We start from the raw sequence: 20,868 nt of genomic DNA, 5'->3' as shown, positions 1-20,868 counted from the left end.
TAAGTGTAAATTCCTTAACAATCTTACCCATTACACCAGTAGCTTTTTCTTTTCTGGAAGAAAGTGATTTCAGACTCAGTACCTTCTACATGGATGATGTTGCCTACTGAACTAACTGAAAAAAATACTTTCAATCCAACTAATGAAAACTAAGTGGAAAAATCTTTTGATTAAATGAATGTTCTCTTAGATTCTTCAGGTTTCCTAATTTCTAATACTTCTTATATTCATTTTTAAGGTCAAATTCTAAGAAAATTACAGCTCCTGTTGCATTTGGGAGAAAATTACAGGTGCTTGACACCTCCTGTGGCTTGTTTTCTGAGTTTGATGAAGAGTTGAGCCAACCTAGAGCCTTTCATCCAAATCCTCATCCCCTACAAACCTGGATGGCACAGATAAAAATGGAAGTCAGTTCCAAACCACCTGGTTGTGGTCTGACCAACATTAGGCAAAACCAAACATGGGCTCCTTGCCCCAGCTATTCAGAATAATTTGTGACAAAGTTTTAGCATAGTTTGATAAGAGACATTCCTGGCAGAAGACATATCATGCAAGAATTTTCTTGTTGTATTGGCAGTTAGGAGGGGGAAAATACTTCCTAATATGAATAAATTAAGTAATACTCAGATCTGTGAATCATCATTCCAAGCAGCCTTACTCAGAACAGTCCTCTCTGTATAGGTAGGGGAGGTAACCCATAGCAGGAAGACTTCTACGGAGCTGAAGAAGCTTCACAGAGGAAGAGAAACACCTTTTCTTGCACAAACTGAGTAGCCTACAACTGATTACTTTTTAGTGTACCTTGATGCTTGTGAAAGATGCTACAGAATTCAATAAATAACTTTTTGGCACAAGCTTCTTCATGCAACACTGAATATAAAGCCTTTAATAAAACGCAAGATTCATCACACAAACTTATTACTGAGATACATATTGACACCTCAACTCTTGATTAATAGTATCCTGAATTCTCAACTGACTTTCACAGTTTTTTTCTTCATTGTGGTGTTTGGGCCCTGGAGAATATGACTACTATAAGTTTCTAAGGACTTTAAGCATAATCCTTTTCCCACTGAAGCTGATGTCAAAATGCCCATTGATTCCAGATCTGGCCCCTTATTGAGAGTAGTAAGGCTCCTGTAAGATTTTAAGGCAAATTGGTTAAAATACATACACGTTAACAAACAGTGTAAATGTATCTTTGTTTTTCAATAGGTTCTTTCTACTTGGTGTAGCTTCTCCTCAGCAAAATTTATAGCAAAATAAATTAAAAGGGTTTCTTGTACCAACAGGATTTCATCAGCATGACAAACTTTATGTATGAGAAATTTTGTGCCACCACGATTTCACTATGATGCCCTTTATGAAACATTTTGAGTAAGGTAGTAACACTGTCACAGTCAAAATATTGTGTTAGTAAGAATTGTGGAGAAAGTCATCCAACTTTTAATTGTTTTTCCTGAGAATGTTATGATTCATCCAGACCATGATTTCTCAAGGGCAGTAATGTCAGAAAAAGATTATTTGTGTTTTTTAGTCTAACCCACAACCTATATTTTGCAAAGGTACTTCCTATATCTAATCTGTTCATGTATATATGTAATGATAGTATCATAGATCAAGAGACTAAGAACTTCAGAGATTCACTAACAACTTAATGTCTCTTCTTTTCCAGTTTTTTCCACTACCCAGTTGCTCTTGCTGTTAGAAGCATAGGGCATCTAAGAAACTTTTCCTAATATCCAGGCTGAACTTTTCCACCTTTAACCATTGCATCTTGCAACCTTCAATGGGCTATACAAGATACGTACAAATAATTTTTCTTTGTTTTTTTGTGTAGGTTTCTTTGATTAGCTTAACAGCTAATGCCTTGGGCTACTCTGAACTTGGTCCAATTAAATCACTTAGAACACTACGAGCTTTGAGACCTTTGAGAGCCTTGTCACGATTTGAAGGAATGAGGGTAAGATAAAATAAAAGAACCTGAACTCTTTATTTCAGAAAAAGTGACTATTCATACCAACACACAAGAAATTTTTAAAAAATAGAAATTCTGTACTCACTCTTTATTGCACCTCTGTTACTGAGTTCTACAGAACTATGTTTCATTATGTTGTTTCTAACCATATGCAATTGTATGCATTCGCTGTGCTCATTTGGGTTACTTAATCTCTAGTTAATCTTCAGAAGTATTTTTAGCTGTCAGTTCTTAGCAGACTTAGCTGTAACAAGTTTAAAAGTAAATTGATTCTATTTATATTTTTCTCATAATTAGCTTATTTTTAAAGTAATCTTTATATAGTGTAATCTTTATACAGCTTTATAATCTTTATATATTTTGCATACTTTATATACAGTATGCGGAATGGCTTCGTGTGGGTATAGAAAAAGAGCCTCTTAAACTCATTAAACAGAATGAGAAGTGTTTAAATCTATTTTTATTATTGTGTTGGCTGTCAGATGAAGTTTATAGGGAATAAAGGACAGAATGATCCTTTTCTTTATTAGGAAGTTAATCACAATAACTAAAATATCCTGACTGCAGTAAGAGCCATTTATCAAATATGCATACGTACATATAATATATTTGGTTCTCTTTTCTACAGAAATTGAATTATTGCACAATATCTGTATCACACAGGAAAAATATAGATTTGATTAGTATTTTTCTTTTGTTGATTTTTTCTCTCATGTAAGGTTCCATGAAGACACCCCTAGCTAACGTTATGTGAAACAGTTATTCAGTGTGCTTTTATGAATTCTCCAATAACTACTGTCAACCTGTCTGTGACACAGTGGTGTGGGAGCTATAAACCTTGTTTCATTCTTTGCTGCTTGAGTGTGTTTATGTAGTGACACAGATGAATGTATGTAGCACTGTGCCTCAGTGACAAGTGTTCAGAGAGGAAGCGTTTTTTTTCATGTGCATCAGAAAAAGAGTATGAAATAACTTACTAATAGGTGGTAAATATTAGCTGCTTTAGACTGGTTGCTTTTAAAAAAAAAAAAAAAGCAGCTCAGGTTTCCTGCAGCAGCACCTGGATCTGCTTTCACGTTCAGAAGCAGAGAAAAAACAAGGTCCTCCATTTCCACCAGCCCTTCTCTTCCCTTCAGAACTTGGAGAGCACCTCCTAGCCCACCACCTCATCACCAAAGCCTAGACTCTTAGCAGAAACACCAGGTTCTGGGTGAGCGTAAAACAATAAAAATACCCCCAGTTCTCCTTCCAGGATTCTCTGAGGAATCTCTCTTGTATTGTAGGATAGGGAGAGAATGTTTCTCTTGCTGAGATGAGATGTCGGGAATGGAGGGAGGGGGGACAGGGAACCACGGTGAACCAGGTGAGAATGTGCAGGAGCTTGTATATGTTGTGAGGAATTTGATAGCGTGGGGGAGGAGAGAGGGAAAGTTGGAATACTGCTGTTAGGATATTGGAAGAAGGATTTCTGTAGTGTTCATCATATGCACATGACTGTGTGTTTCTCTGGGAAACCTTCCCTCTTTTTCATCTTTAAGCTCTTTCCAGATGCCTTGTCCTTAGTAGCTGAGGAATAGATGTGTACACTTTCTACATTGATGAGGTCCACAGAGGTAGCGTTAGAATCTGTATGATAAAAAAGTGACCTACTTTAGTTGAGGCTTTGATCAGGGTGAGGAACCTTTATTGGATTTAAGATACGTGACCTTGTTTTGGTCCCTTGTGCCAATGAAAACACCTAACCTATATTATAATAGACTGAGATATTCTTCATAGGATTCTTCTTGATTGTCCTTGTTGTGACCCACTAGCTTATACTTAGACTGAAGAAAGTATTTTCATATAGTTGTTCTTACAGAGATCCATTGAGTTTGCTTAGACCATGATATACTGTAATTAGTATTTTCCAAGGGGTTGTGATCTGGGCTCTCTCTTTACAGGAGCAAATTCCTTTTGGGGATTTCAGATGCAGCCTGCCTCCAAAGTCTGTAATGAGGTGTAGCTGTTACAGTCCTCTGATAGCTACTATAAAGTGACTGAGAGCTGTTTTCTGGGGATGTGGTAGCCCAGGAAGGACTACTATCCATGTTATGATAATCGTGGGAACACAAGGTCTTATTTTCAGATGCAGACCAGATGTCAGAATTCTCATTCTTAGCAGTTTCAGAATCATAGGGCATTTGTTGGCAGGAGACCTCTTCTCTTGTTAATGCTTTCCATTGCAAGGTCAGTGCACACCTTAGAACATCAATACATTAATAAATGTTCTTTGTTTTCTGGGATGAGGAAAGAAAATTATGTGGAAGATTGGTGGCAGGGGAGAGGTTGTTAAAAAGAAAAAGAGAGAGCGAGAGTAAAAAGTCCCCACGCAGGATGATTCTGATGCCAGATGACCATGTAATAGAAAGTGGGAAATGAAAAAACCTATTGAACATGTCTGCAAGCTATGTTTCCCTTTATTTATTATTAATAAAGCAAAAGGCAGCTTATGTAAGACCTGATGTTTAGCCCATTGGTAGGGCAGAAACAAGTAGTGTTGCCTAGAGTTAGGATTGCCCAATCTTTTCTCTTATAAGCCCATTTTCAGTTGCTTATAACTTTGCCAAAATGTAACAGTGTAAACTGAAATATTCAATTCTAGGTGTCTGCCTCAGGGTGCATTTTTAGTAAAGTTTATAGAAAAAATAGTGTGTGATTATGTTAACAAAAAAAAATAACCCTGTATCGTAATGAACATACACAATGGGGTAGAATTAAGGTTGCATAGGCAGCCTTACTTCTGGCATTTCCTAATTTTTGAGTACTTGACTTTGAAACCCTAGCATTTGATCAACCACTGTACATACTAAATAGTAAGTAAAAAGGCCCCTTTTAAAAGTAAGATTGTGAGGCAAACTCAGGCTTGGATTGAAAATCTGCTTGCAACCTTAACTATGGACTAACATCTCTCCATAATCCTTTTAGTTGTGAACCATTCTTATAGGTTGCTGTAAGTCTCCTCCCTCGAGTCCTTCATCAAAACCTTCTGTGAAGCCTTCCAGCTTCAATGATGGCACATCATTCCGTGTTTTCCTATATGGTACCTGTATGTATTTTTAAATATTGTGTTGTAACCACATGCGTCTTTTTAGATTGTAAGATCTTTGGGACAGAGCATCCTCTTTGTTTAGTACAACCTATATATTGTCAAGCACAAATTGCACTTTGTGGTATATATCCTTAATAAATAACATATTTATTAGTTACTTTATTAAATTTTCCTTGATAACTTAGGAAATTTATTAATAAATTTCCTATTTACTTTTAAGGGGTCACATTGTTGGCCTGGTGTTCACCTGACCTCCCTATTTTCACTCTCAGCTTAGGTCACTTGGACACTACGGCAACTGGTTTTGTTCACAAATCAGTGTCTAAAATAGAATAAATAGTCATCAAAATTAGAATAATATTGGACACACAATTGTCCCACACTTATTTGCACCTAAAATTTGTGGGCAGAAAATATTGGTGCTTGCTTTTGAAAATATGGCCCCACAATCTTAATTTCTAGATGTACCAGTCACATTAGAGCTTCTCATCAGTACAAGCAGTTTGTCTTCCCAGAAATATGAATGCCACTTCCAGTTCACCTCAGAGTCTTCTTAGGTGAGAAAAAAATCCAACTCACTAGTTTTTCATCTCCGCTCAGATAGTTAGCACAGATAATTACAGCCTGCGGTAATTTTATTTCTCTATTTTGCACATGCATTAATGAAATAATATTTGTATTATATTAATATGACTAGAACTTCACCTAAGATTGTAAAGTAGGTGGCTTTGGTCTTTAACATTAATGGTAGCACATCTTTTGATTTGTATTCTATCTAGACCTGCATCAATGAGTTCTGCTAGCAGCAAGCTGAGATAAACAAGGTTTTCCAAGGTCATGAGCTTTGTAACATTTGCGGTAGGCCTGCACTCACGAATGAGCTCCCAGACATTTTCATCTTTGCCCTAAGACTCTTCCTCCCGTTTCCAGCTTTCTCAGAATTCTCTGTAATCTTTCCCCAAGTCCTTCTCGGTTTCCTTTTGAGCAGCTTTCAGCCTTCTCCACCCAATCGAGCCTTTAAGTCTTGACTCCTTAGCTCTTTCCTGAGTCATGGTCTCTTTGATCTCTTCATTCCTTCCTTGTGTTCCCACTCACCTGACCCACTGGCCATTCAGGGCCTATTCAGTTTTTCCCCCTGTCTTTAATATAGCTCGGCTACATATGTGAGGCTGGTAATTTTGTTTTAAAAGGTATACTATAAGCCACTATCCTGTAAGGCATACCAAGATTGATAGTTGTAGAAAAACTATTTATTTCCTGTTCTATACAGTCATTGTTTCTCCCCATCCACTCACTTTGATTTCCTGCTACAAGAGTCCTAATAATGTAAACACCCAAATCTTTCTGACAGTAATCATTTAGTCCACTGCTCATGCTCAAAGTTTCCGCCAACATGCTTGTGATTTCCATCAATTGTGGGTAATACTGTAGAAAACACAATTTTACATCACTTTTCTCCTAGTGTTTGGGAAACATGCCTTAAACTTTTTAGTAGACACAAGTAACTAAGATCTAACATTTTGTTCTGAGGACAGCAGATTTTATCAAATCCGATTGTTACTAGAAATGTTTTCATGTTTTGGGTTATTTTTGTTTTTGTTTTTAATTTAATCCCTGATCTGTAGAAACAGAATATGAAATTGACTAAACAAATGTGAAATTAGCCAGTCTATTATCATTGTAAACTGAGTGAAATGTACACAGAATATAAATGTTGAAAAGTAAATTTGATTTTTAAAATACATTTAGTTTTAATCATCTAAGGAAACTGGTTTATTTAAAATGGTACTCATAAACTGACAATATCCATTTGAATATTTCTGATTGTCTTTCATATAATGTACTCCAGAATGCACAACCACAATAGCTTAATACTTAATTCCTTTAATTAAAGTACCAACACCCTTAATTTTATCATTGATCTTTGTTTTTGGCACATTAATTGATAGCCATGTACCCTTTTTCCTTTCAAAAGAAATTATTTACAAAATGTACCGTATCACTGAATCACCACCAGTGGTGAAAACTGGCAATATTCTCTAGAATCCCACAGATTCTTTAGGATCTCACAGTTGCTAGTTCCTGCCACCTACTGTATACAGAGCAGAATGGCATGGTATATAAATGTATGCAGTGTTGTAGCCATTTTGGTCCAAGGATATTAGAGAGATCATATCTTTTACTGGACCAACTTCTGTTGGTGAGAGAGACCAGTTTTTGCGCTTACACATCCCCTTAGGCTTGCGATCCTGATCTCCAGCCTGAGCTGCAATGTCCGCACTGCCATTTTTAGTGCAAAAAGAAAAGGAGTACTTGTGGCACCTTAGAGACTAACCAATTCATTTGAGCATGAGCTTTCGTGAGCTACAGCTCACTCAAGACCTGCTTGCACAAGTCTGTCTTCCCTGGGCTGGGAGGCTCATTCCCAGCTCCAGCAAACATATGCTATGAGTCTCAAAGGATACACTGTACTTGAAGTTGCCCCCTTTTTTTCCCCTCTGAAGTTCCTGTGTTACTTTGGTGCCCTGTTTCTAGTGGTCACCAGGCTTTCCCTGGGTTTCTTGCCAACTTGCAGTTTGTGTCTTGGCAGACCTCTTGGGCAGACATATTTTACAGCCTTGTATCACTGGCGCCTCAGATCAGGCACCTTTAGGTACTTTTGCCTCTTAGCAGACATCAAAATTATGATTTCTAAGCAATAAAAATCGCCAGCAGTCCTATATCTGCTGCATTGTCACGCCGAGAACTCGAACAGTTCAACAAATGAATGAAGTGAAATTCATTATGAAAAACCTGACTTCAACAATGACTGCAACATTTCCAGGAAATTATTTGATATTGATAAAACTTGTGGAGACTTATTTTCTGTCTCTATCCATTCTTGTCACCAGAGGTTTCTTAAGGATCTACCATTTTCATTACAGAACCTTTTTCTTCAGTCTCTCAGTACTTAGGGCATGTACAAAGATACGGGCACTGGTGGTCTCTGGTCCATATTCTGATAGAAGCAATCTCATTTCAAGAGTTTATGGACACATCCTCTCTACAGGAAGATGACTATGCGGTTAGCTTGTATAGCAAATCCAACACCTGGGGATGGATAATGACATGCTGTAGGGGAGGCTTTTTCCAACATAGGAGAGGTTCCTGAAATCCATATATATATAACCCAAATCAAAGAGAAGTGGAAGCCATCAATACAGTTCTGTCTTTAGTTGCTGAGAATCTATGGTCTCAGGAATACAGACTACCCTCTGGAGAGTTAAGACATAAACCCCGTAAATCACAGATATTGGCCAGATTGGATTACCTTCAGGAAGACATGGAGGTAGGTCTGAAACCAGCTTCACTTTATGAACATTAGTACTGTTTATGTTGGTTCAGAATCAGCAATTGCTCAAATCTAGGATCAGACTCATTTTCGTCAATAAGAGACCTTAGCTTAATCTTTTTCAACACTTTTTCTTCTTCTATATGCTATCTATTTATGTAAAATTATTTCTTTGTAGCTGTCACTTTTGTAGAAGAGCAGCAGCATCTCAAAGTTCTATCTATTTAGAATACTTATAATTGATGATGACACAATGGTTGTGCAGATTGCTTTGTATTTCATCACGAAAGAAAATTCCCCTTTTCAGATGTCTGAGATCATTTGACATTTTGCCCCAAACTATTTCAAAAGGATTAGCTAAGGTACAAGTTGGAAGCATAAAACAGAGATCTGACATACCTGAAATGAAGCTGGGTCCGGCACAATCACCATGCATCTTTCTAAGTTTTCTCCAGAAATGCAGATAACTTTAAGTATCCGTATTCTCGCTTGCAAGATGGATTAAGGTGTTGTATGAGAGGAATTTAAGTGCTCTCCAACCAACTACTGCCAGTAGGAATCACAGTGCACCACCAGATCCACACCCATGTTCTGGGCAGAAAGATCCCTGGAGGCTGAGACTTGGTGAAAAAATTCCAGTTTCATTAAACATTCTAAATTGGCTTTTCAGTTCTCTGTGGACTCTTCCGCAAAGAAGTGATAACCCCCAAGGTTAGAACTAATGGAGAAATTTTTGTAGAAATTAAATGATCAGGTATGAAGAGCCAAAGCTGTTCTCTCATGGGGATGCCACACTTAAGTTCCTTATTCAACCAGCAGGACACACTCTCCTTTCTGCCACCCTAATTACCTATATTATGATGGCAAAAAGATTGATCATAATATAAGCTGAAACTATACATGCTTTTAGATACACTCAAATGAAAATATGATTTTATTTCAAATACCTAACAAGATTATTATAAGTGGTGCTTCAAAGGTACTCTAATGATCCAAATGAACATATAATACAAAGTGGTCTATATCTGTGACAGGATTGTCTTCAGTAAGTAAAATTGTAATGTATTATTAAGTATTCTGTAAAGGTATTATGTGTTTTACAATTCTTGAAGTCCTAATTTTGTCAAATAACCTCTGTACTGTTTGCAAAGATCTATAGATCAATCAGTCCTTATCATAAGTCATTGTTTATATTCATCAGTCATGATTTATCACATTTATTAATTTGAATGTTATATTTCTTTAACATGTATTTTTTTTCCCCTAGAGTACACACATTTTATGATTCTGTCTTGCTACTTTTTAAAAAAAATAATTAACTTATTTTTCATCTTGACATTTTAGTCTTCACCTTTTTCATGTCGATTCATTGTGTGGTTTGTTATAAGTATTTGAAAAATAAGATAATTTGTAACTACATTTTGTAATAAATATTTTTGCTGTTAGCCTTTTTAGAAGAATGCCTAATTACTTTGCTGCTATAAGTTTTTTTACAAGCTTTTCTCCCCTGTATTTCTTTATTAGGTGGTTGTGAATGCCCTTTTAGGAGCAATACCATCTATTATGAACGTACTTCTGGTTTGTCTTATATTCTGGCTAATTTTCAGCATAATGGGAGTAAATTTGTTTGCTGGCAAGTTCTTCTCCTGTGTTAACACCACAACTGGTAACTCTTTTTCAAGAGAATTGATTGAGAATAAAAGTGATTGTGAGGCTCTTATGAAAAGCAATGGAGATGTCCTGTGGAAAAATGTGAAAGTAAACTTTGATAATGTTGGAGCTGGCTATCTTTCTCTGCTTCAAGTAGTAAGTGACAATTCTGTATATATTTTTATAGTGTAATTCCCTGTCTATAGTTTATAGAAGCAAAGTTGGATTCCTTAATTTTCATTATCTTGCCATAAAGTCATAGATAATCTATTACCGAAAATTGTTAGTGCATTAAAAATATGAAAATTTGGGAGTCTTGGAGAAGGAAACTCTTTTTATGATGTCCAAAAGCAAGTTTCCATGGAGATTACAAAAATGTAGTTCCAAAGCGGACATTCTGGACCTTTATCAGGGATTAATAGGGGACTTGATTAATTACCTTTTGATGCTGTTCTATGCAAGCAGATTAATATTGGTATTTGGTATCAATTTGGCATGCTCATGTGTAAACTTTGGAAGAGGAGCGGTGTTTACTATCAGCCAGAATATATAGATTGAAAAAGAGAGGACTGTTGAGAACAAAAAAAAAAAAAGAGGTTAAAGCTCATCCCAGATCTCTGCAGATTTCACTAAAATATTCCAATGACACAGAGTCAAGATAAATTAAAAATTTACCTGAGGTATTTGTTTTGTTTTTTTGTTTTGTTTTGTCTACACCTTGCACATTAGATAGGGTAAATTTTTTTTTAAAAAAAGTGATTTTTACCATGGTAGCACAGTAGGCAAACTGCAAGACCTTGCCCAATTTTCAGAGCAAAAATTATGTAGGGGATAAATTTAGTGATTTAAAAATAGAGACCAAGTAAGAGGGTTTTAAACTACCTTCCTCTTTCTCCATGTTGTATGCCTTTCTAATCAGGTTCACTTGGCAAGCTGCTTCTGGGAAAACATTTGTGCGCATAAACACATGCTAATTATTCTCAAACTCTAGAGCTGGTAGTCCTCTGGTGACAGGCTACCATTGCGATTGCTCTTGGGAGAACCAGCACTTAATGTTAAGGAGGGTTAGGCAATTGCATGAATTATCTATTCTGGATTACTCGGGTGTGTCTGCCTTTGTTATATGCACTGTGGTTCAACTGTGTATTTGAATATGAATTCCACATGTATTCAACATGTCAACAGATATGTTGTTTCTAGTAAAGTTGAAAAAATTGCATATTTTTGTATCATTTGTTTTTACCCAATATTGTTTTATTTTACAGTAGAGATTACAGTATTGGGGGACACAGTTTCACTGATTTCATGTTTCTGTTTATTTTTTTCTTAAAGTACCAGTTTTTAACATATCTAATAAGTAATTATTAACAGAAGAGATGGGCAAATGGCAGACAATAATTTCTCATGAATACTCATTTGAATTAACTCAACTTGCATCAACCCTGGTCACACCTTGATTGTCTTTGACCATTTGAGTAATGTTTTCTCACATTTATGTTAACTGAAAATGACTTCACTTCACAGAATCACTTCAACTAAATAAAGGCTAAATGCAATAAGAAGGTGCCAGTGAAGAACCCAGGAGGGAGGGAGGAGCTCATCAACAGCTCTCCTCTGACAGTCTAGTTTCTCCACTATATTGGTGGCAATGTGGCATTTCTCAAATCCACCCAGGCTTGGTGCCGTATATTGACACATGCCACAGTTGCTTCTAAGACAGAGGCAGTTTGTGCTAATAGATATATGATTAGTGGTTTATTAACTGAGCCAAAAGCCTAGCTTGGGTGGACCTCTCTTGCCACTGTAGCACCAAAGGGCATGCTATACTGAAGCATTCACTGCTTCATAGAACTCTGCCACATCCTTTTTCATTTGAAAATTGAATCCCATTTGCTTTTGGAAGACTTCTTTTTTTAAGGAAAGTAAAGGGAAATCCCAACATCTTTGCACAGTATTGGATTGCAATATATGGTGCCCCTGGAAATTATCTCAATACTTGTTTTTTGTGTCCAGTGTGCAAGATAATACACATTGGAAAGAATTATTTGAATTGCTTACACACATTGCTAGATATAAAATAACTATGACAACCCAGGAAGAAAACCTGGGCATCATTGTGGAAAGCTGAATGGTTGGTCTTAAAAATGAAATGTTAAGATGCATAAAGGGAGAGAAAATCATGTCTCGCTCAGCAGTACAGCCTTAGTTGGAATGCTCAGTTCCACTGTTCAATCCTGGTGACCCCATCTGACCAAAGATAGTGCAAAGAAGCAGCATGGGAGGGGGAGGAAATGACTAGAAGCATGGAAATACTTTCATGTGAGAAGGGAGAAAATTGGGATTGTTTAGTTTAGAGAGGAGGGGACAGAATAATTAATGATATAGAGAAGTTATTTGAGGCTTCTATTTATCTTAGAGTACAAAACCAAGGTGACATTCTGTGCAATATAGCTCATTTAGTCATTTTCATAAATAATCAGTGGAACTCATTACTGCAAGATAATATTGAGGCCAAGAGCTTGGTAGGATTAAAAGGATTTAATATATACGAATAAATGGATTACAGAATATAACCAATATAAACCTGGTTGTTCAGAGCACAAGACAACCACTAGCTGATGGGATTAGAAAGAAATTTGACCTAGGTTATTCCATAATTGTTCATCAGTTTCTCATACCTTCCCTTGAAGCATGTAGCGCAAGCTGATGTCAGAGATAGAACAATGGTCCATCTAGTCCAGTGTTCTGAGGTAATTCCTCATGTGAAGACACTGTCCCTGCTGAGGTTGAGCTGTTCTTTCTGGCACTCTGGCTACTCTGCTGCTTCTTAAGTGGAAGCACTTGTCCTTACCTACTACATGGTTATTAGGAAGGCTTCCCTCCATCTGAACTATGTTGCTGTGCACTGTGGCTTTTCTGATTAGCATATATATATTGCAGCAATTGTGCTTTGTGTTATTTGCATGACACAAAAATGTTGCATTAGTTGGACAGCTGATGTCAGTAGAAAAATAGTTCCACAACCATGGTTTCTTCCTTTGTTGTTTATCAGATGCTGCACTTATATTTCTGGTTGCCTATATGGAGTAGCAGAGACAGCATACCCTGGGAGTCTCCATAATCTCTTCTGGTCCCTGTGGCCTACCTATTCCATCCTAGTGCATTTCTCACTGAGCCCCATATTCCATCTCTTGAATATTTTCTTTTTGGACACTATGGAAGTAAAATGTTAACATCATACTATGGCAATCTCTCTTTCCTGCCCATTAGTACATTTTATCCTATGACACACCACAGGATGACCCTTATGTTCCCTTTCCTCCAATCCTGGAGGATCATTTTTATTTCAGAAGAACCACCATGAAATGTATTACCTCTATATAAATCCAACTCTCCTTTTTCAGATATACTGTCAACCTGTGCACCATTCTGTGACTGGACCACAACTTACATCAGATCATCTGTAAAACTCCCTGACTGACTGTTTTTGCTAGTTTTTTTGCTCTCCCAAAAAAACATTTCTCTATGGTGACATCATACTGTGTGCCCATGTTAGGATGATTCCCTTGCATTAACATGGTGTCTAAACCATGGGTTTAGGGATTTTTCCCCTTTACTGTTTGTATAAATATTTGCCTTATTTACCGTGAATGCTGATGACCAGAAAAGGGAAGTTAGTTATTGGATGCTGCTGCAACATTAACACACCAAAAGGACCAACCTGTCATTCCCAACACTGCTGTCCTGAACCCTGGCAGAGTGGCTATTAAAGGAATCTCACAATGCCCATCATGAGGCACATACACATTCAAAACTTTTGTGTGCCAGACAGAAAATTACAGACATCAGTAAATGCAGTTCAGTTATTTTATCCAGGATAAGAGGACAATGTCTGCACAACTACAGAGTGATAAATTTGTTTCCAGAGCCAAGGCAGGAGAAGCCATTACAGGAATCTGACTACAGCCTTTCCAATTAAGAATTTCTTTGTATGAATGTGATAAGAGAAAATTAAATTAAAATTTCTCTGTCCTCTGCCAATAAATGTTAGATTTTTTTCGCCTAGGAACAATGGATAGAGCAAAGCCTAAATGCCCCCAAAATGAAAAGCTTTAAATACATAACATTTCCCAAGCCTGCTTATTTTCTGCTTTTTTCTTTGTAAGCTGTTCCAATCCTCTCCCTGAGAAATTCAAAGCCACAGTGGTCTGTGAAAGCCTTTCTCATGCTTGTAACAGTCAGAAAATGGAAACAGAAACATTACCATGTGAGTTAGCTGTATGACTGATTAGCTCAGATGTTGACCAGAATTCAGCCCATCTATGGACTTTTGAAGAGTTACCATAATGATTTAAATAATGAAGACATCCAGGAAAATCAAAATTTATTCAGGGGTATTCTGTGATTAAATAAAAAAAAGCAACTGAATTAATTGGTAAATTATTTGTTGTGAATTATTTTACTCATCTCTTTCCAAAATACTAACTTTAAAGTAGAGCTGTGCAAGTAAGTGATTTGTTGGTTCACTGGCAAGTCTGAATTTCTTTTAAAAAAAGTAAAGTGGGGTCAAACCAAAAATTTGAAGAAAAATTCACTTTGTGTTGAACAAAACATTTCATTTTGATTTTGAGATTTTAAAAACATTTTTGTGTGAAATAAAATTAAAGGAGATTTTAAAATGAAAAGTTGTTTCAGATGGAAAAATTGAAACATTTCATTTAGAAAATGTCAATGTAACATTTTGATTTTTTTTAAAAAATTTTCTTTAACTGAAACAATTTGGCAAAACTGACATGAATTTGTGAAATGTTTCAGTATTGCCATATCTGCATTTTTGTTTTATTTTTTTGCCCCCAAAAAATTTGTGGCAAAAAAAATTCTCACTGCTATACTTTAAGTACTCTTTTATTCTATGAATATGAAAATACATGGTGTGGGAAATGGTCTTTCTTTCATAAGAATATGATTATAAAATGTTTTACATTTTCTTTGATCTGAAGCTTGACACAGAATTTTAACACATTGCCTTTTCATAGGCTACATTTAAAGGATGGACGGATATAATGTATGCAGCTGTTGATTCCATAAATGTAAGTATAGTACATATTCTAAGTTTATTTGTTTAGAGTGGGTAGACTCTAAGGTGCACATAACACTTCTTTAATATCTAATTTGAATGGCAGTGAAAATGAAAGCTTAAAATATGTTAAATGTTCTATACAAATTAAATTTATAAAGTAATTAAGTGTGCATTTCAGATGGAGCAACTTGCTTTCTTACAGTAGTTATTTACATTACGTTTTACTAACTAAATAAAAATAGATTAACAAAGGCTAACAAAGAATAGCCAAATTTCATGGCTTTCTTGCTTTTTTCTTAATGAAATAAAACACTGTGCATCCAGTTTTCAAAAATGACTTGTAAGTGTGCACAGACAACCTCCATTTTAATGTACCAACTCTCACGTATGCATTTACCTGCTTTGTGTACCTGGTGTCCACTGAAACACACAAATAATTGCAGAATTTTAGGAGGCATTAGAAACATCCTCTTCAGACAATTGGTCTCTTATTATTTAGTGCTGACGTTTTGCTATTTCTCCTTATTTTGTAGACAGAGCAGCAGCCCAAGTATGAAGAAAGCCTGTATATGTATCTTTACTTTGTCATCTTTATCATCTTTGGGTCATTCTTCACTTTGAACCTTTTCATTGGTGTCATCATAGATAACTTCAACCAACAAAAAAAGAAGATAAGTAGTCTAGCATTTCATCACTTCATCAGAAAGAGCTGAATATAAAATAAATGATTTAAACATCGAGTGGTCAGCTTCTATAACGGACGAAAATCATCATCTGAACTCTCTCATAACAGTTATAGGGAACATGGGCCATATTTGAATCTGAGCGTGGATAACTTTATTTGATCAATTATTAAATGGAGTTTAATACTGATAAGAAATGTTAAAGCAGATTTTGACACAAGGTGACAGGGCACTAGAGCAGACCATGTACTTACCTTGGTGACCCCACCACCACCACCCAAAATTGTTCTTACTAATTGTCATAAGGAGTGAGTGGAAATGTATGAAAGGATAATTGCTGATGAACAGTTAATCATATTTAGCAAAGTGAGAATGGGCCTTATATTATTAGACAATCGTCTGTTACCAGCTCCTTCTCACATGGGTCTCTCATGGTAAGTTCTATACTGCAGTTAGAAACCCACAGCTAGCCCATGCCAGCTACTTGGGCTCAGGAGCTCGGGCTGTGGGGCTGTTTAATTGCAGTGTAGACTTCCGGACTCAGGCTGCAGCCCAAGCTCTGGGACCCTCCCACCTTACAGGGTCTTAGAGCATGTGGGCCAGCCCAAGCCTGAAGTCTACCCTGCAATTAAACAGCCCTTCAGCCTGAGTTCTGTGAGCCCAAGTCAGCTGGCACAGGCCAGCCACAAGTTTTTAATTGCCGTGTAGACGTACCCTCAATGTCCTCTAAATAAAGGGACATCTGCTTGTTGTCACTAATGGATTTTGCAAGAAAACATTCTCTTCAGACTGGAATCTTCTGCTGCAACCTCAGAATGAAAAACCAAATGATTGGTCCACGTTGAACCATGGTCAATATGTTGGAACGCCTAATTAGCCTTTGAAGAGTTCTCCAAAGATTGGTCTTGGGACCAATTTATTCAATATTTTTATTCCTGATCTTGGCACCAAAAGCAGGAGTGTGCTAATGAAATTTGCTGTTGGTACAAAGCTGGTCGGCATCGTCAATACAGAGGAGAATCGGAACATTAGACAGGAAGATCTGGGTGACTTTGAATACTGGAGTGACAAAATGTGATTAAATTGAATAATACAAAGTGAAAGGTCATGTGGTTGGGGTCTAATAATAAAAAAAATTCTGCTGCTAGCTAGGGGCTCTTCAGTTTGTAGTGACAGAGGAGGAGAGAGACCTTAGTGTGTGGATCAATCACAGGGTGTCTATGAGCCACCAATGTGATGCTGCTGTGAAAAAGGCAAATGTGATCTTAGGATGCATTAGGTAAATCATTGTCAATAGAAAGAAATATCAATGCCATTGTACAAGGTACTGGTAAGACCTCATTTGCAATACTGTGTACAATTCTGGTCACCCATTTTCGAGAAGAATTAATTTAAACTAGAATAGGTGAGAGAAGAGTTAGTAGGATGATCGGGGATTGGTAGGCATATCTTGTGAGATTGAAAGGACTTGGCTTGTTTAGCCTAGCAAAAAGAAGGCAGAGAGGGGATAAGATTTCTCTCTGTAAATACATCTGAGAGGTAAATACGGAGGATGGTAAAGAGCTATTTAAGCTACAAGACAAAATTGGCACAAAAACACATTGATCTAAACTGACCATGTACAAAGTCGGGCTGGAATTAGGAGAAGGTTTATAACCATCAGAGAGCTGAGGTTCTGGAACAGCATCCCAGTACCTTGTGGGGGCAACTTAATTCATTGTAAGAGAGAGCTGTACAAATATGTGAGTGCAATTGTATGATGGGGAGATTTGTGTTGATAGGGGGCAGGGCTGAGCAGCCCTGGGGCTCACTTCCTGTTTGTCTTATGTTCATAAAGCTCATGCTTCGGGGTTTCAGCCAACCACCAACAGGGATCAGGAAGGGATTTCCCCTCTTCCCCAATGTACTCTGGAAGGGATTTTCATCTCCTTCCTCTGAAGCATCAGGGATGGCCGTGGCTGGGGATGGGAACATTGGGGGGTGGGTCAGGGCTTTGAACATTTTCTCTCTTTGAACATTGGCTGGCTGTTTCTTGCTCACATGCACAGGGGCTAATGGATCACCACATGTGGGGTCAGGTCAGATTGGCAGTGATGTTGGGGGATTTGCCTTGCTCTGTAGCCTGTGGGTGCAGGTCACTTGCCAGGATTATCTGGACATATCTGATTTAATCATTTCCCTGCCACTGTGGGGGCCTCAGGCACTGGTGCACCTCAGTCCCTCCTAAGTCTCTGTGTGTGTAGTCTCCTTTGGGTTGTAATATTTCGGTCTCATTTCAGTTGTTGGGTTAGTGTGCAGGTGCTGGAGGCATTGGCAGCTTGTGCCAAAGTGTCAAGCTGCGAAGAAATCATTCTAAGGGTACGTCTACAGCATGAAATTATTTCAAAATTATTCTATTTGAATTTTCAGAAGCTATTTTATACATGGTCTTCTGTGTCCCCACTAAAGCACGTGAATTCGGCGAAGTGCATCCACAGTACCAAGGCTAGCATCGAATGTCAGAGTGGTGCACTGTGGGTAGCTATCCCACAGTTCCCACCGCCCATTGGAATTCTGGGTTCAGCTCCCAGTGCATGACGAAGCAAAAACATTCTCGTGGGTGTTTCTGGGTGTGTCTCGTCAGTCGCTCTTCCCTTCGTGAAAGCTACGGCAGACAATCGTTTCACACCTTTTTGGCATGCAGATGCCATACTGCTTTCAGCAGACGGTGCACCGCTGCTCTCCTGCTACTATGAATCCACCTTTCCTTTCCTCTCATCTTCCTATGTAATCTCTACTATCTACTCTTTCTCTTCCTCATCGAACACTTCCACTGCCAAATCTGCTCGGCCATCATGAACCAAGCAGCACAGCTTCTGCCGCCAACTCTGCTCTCTGGCTACTGCCGCGCTTCCGAGCTTCTCCATGTTCTCTGTCCTGAGCTCCCATCTCCATGAAATCTACAGAAGACAACCATTTACTGCCTCTTTATGGCTACCGTGAACTGAGCAGCACAGCTTCCACCACCAACTCTGGTCTCCCGCTATTACCGTGCTTCCAAGCTTCTCCATGTTGTCTGTCCTGGGCTCCCACCTCCGTGAAAGCTACAGAAGACAAACATTTACCGCCTTTTTTCGGCTACCGTGAACCGAACAGCACCTCTTCCACGGCCACTCTGCTCTCCTACGTTTCGTGCCCTTTTTCCAGGATTACTCGTGCAGGCACCATAGCCATGGAGCCCGATCAGATCTCTGCTGCAGTTTTGACCATTGTAAATACCTCGCACATTATCCAGCAGTATGTGCAGTACCTGCAAAACCAGGCAAGGAAGCGACAACAGCTCAATTACGATAGTGATGAGGACATGGACACAGACGTTCCTAGAAGTACGGCATGTGGTGATTGGGAGATCATGGTGGTGTTGGGCCAGGTTCATGCCATGGAACACCAATTCTGGGCCCAGCAAACAAGCATAGACTGGTGGGACCGCACAGTATTACAGGTATGGGGTGATTCCCAGTGGCTGAGAGACTTTCGTATGTGTAGGGCCACTTTCATGGAACTTTGTGACTTGCTTTCCCCTGCCCTGAAGTGCAAAGACACCAAAATGAGAGCAGCCCTCACAGTTGAGAAGCGAGTGGCCATAGCCCTGTGGAAGCTTGCAACGCCCGACAGCTACCGGTCAGTCAGGAATCAGTTTGGAGTGGGCAAATCTACGGTGGGGGCTGCTGTGCTGCAAGTAGCCAACGCAATCATTGAACAGCTGCTATCAAGGGTAGTGACTTTGGGAAATGTGCAGACCGTTGTGGATGGCTTTAATGCGCTGGGGTTCCCTAACTGCGGCAGGGCGATAGACGGAACGCATATCCCTATCTTGGCCCCGGAACACCGGGGTGGCCAGTTCATAAACCGCAAGGGGTACTTTTCAATGGTGCTGCAAGCACTGGTGGATCACAAGGGACGTTTCACCAACATCAATGTGGGATTGCTGGGAAAGGTGCATGATGCTCGCATCTTCAGGAACTCTGGTCTGTTTGAACAGCTGCAGGAAGGAACTTACTTCCCAGACCAGAAAATTACTGTTGGGGATGTTGAAATGCCAATGGGTATCCTTGGGGACCCAGCCTACCCCTTAATGCCAGCCTCATGAAGCCATACACAGGCACCCTGGACAGTAGTAAGGAGCAGTTCAACTATAGGTTGAGCAAGTGCAGAATGGTGGTAGAATGTGCGTTTGGATGTTTGAAAGCACGCTGGCACAGTTTACTGACTCGGTTAGATCTCAGCACAACCAATATTCCAATTATAATTGCTGCTTGTTCTGTGCTCCACAATATCTGTGAGAGTAAAGGGGAGACATTTATGGCGTGGTGGGAGGTTGAGGCAACTCGCCTGGTGGCCAGTTTCACACAGCCAGACAACAGGGCAATTAGAAGAGTGCAGCAGGGTGCGCTGCACATCAGAGAAGCTTTAAAAGCCAGTTTCATGACTGGCCAGGGTATGGTGTGACAGTTGTGTTTGTTTCTCTGCGAGTTACCCGCCCCCTATATATAAGAAAGGAAATAAAGCCACAATTATTTAAAAACCGTTCTTTATTATGTGTTGCACAAAACATTGAGAGAAATCAGAAGCTAGACCTGGGGTGGAGGGGGGTATTGGGTTGGGGGGTGGAGGAGGAGGGAAGGACAAGTCCAGAAACCAAATCAAAATTTTGGATATGCCAGCTTTCTGCTGCATGTGCAATCCTCTGGGGTTGACTGCGTGGGTCCCCGTAGCCTCCCGGCCCCGTGTTCTCAGGCGTCTGAGTGAGGAGGCTATGGGACTTGGGGAGGAGGGAGGGCGGTTATACAGAGGCTGCAGCAGCATTCTGTAGTCTTGCTGCCTTTCCCACATTAGATCCACCGTACAGTTGAGCATGTCAGTTTGCTCCCCCATGAGCTTGACCATAGCATCCTGCCTGCTCTCAGCGCACACGTCCCTCCTCTCTTCATATTCATGTAACGCTTTACGCGACTCCGCAATTGTTTGCCTCCACACATTCAACTGTGCCCTATCAGTGTGGGAAGACTGCATGAGCTC

The 20,868-nt window shown here is 38.9% G+C and overlaps 2 protein-coding genes across 7 annotated transcripts in view; one reads left to right on the top strand and one right to left on the bottom strand.

Moving 5' to 3' along the window:
• The window catches only part of LOC140895607 (uncharacterized), a 169,591-nt gene that overhangs the window by 81,748 nt on the left and 66,975 nt on the right, over positions 1-20,868 (bottom strand). The window lies entirely within an intron of this gene.
• Positions 1-20,868, top strand: part of LOC140895608 (sodium channel protein type 2 subunit alpha) — a 204,535-nt gene that overhangs the window by 173,101 nt on the left and 10,566 nt on the right. Inside the window, exons 21-24 of the mRNA XM_073305731.2 lie at positions 1,841-1,963; positions 9,922-10,203; positions 15,084-15,137; positions 15,661-15,798. Coding sequence (XP_073161832.2) covers positions 1,841-1,963; positions 9,922-10,203; positions 15,084-15,137; positions 15,661-15,798 — 597 coding nt within the window. The remainder of the gene's footprint in view (positions 1-1,840; positions 1,964-9,921; positions 10,204-15,083; positions 15,138-15,660; positions 15,799-20,868) is intronic.

The sequence above is a fragment of the Lepidochelys kempii genome, chromosome 11 (assembly GCF_965140285.1).
Source record: "Lepidochelys kempii isolate rLepKem1 chromosome 11, rLepKem1.hap1, whole genome shotgun sequence".
Lineage (NCBI taxonomy): Eukaryota > Metazoa > Chordata > Testudines > Cheloniidae > Lepidochelys > Lepidochelys kempii.
This window is presented reverse-complemented; position numbering and strand designations above follow the sequence as displayed.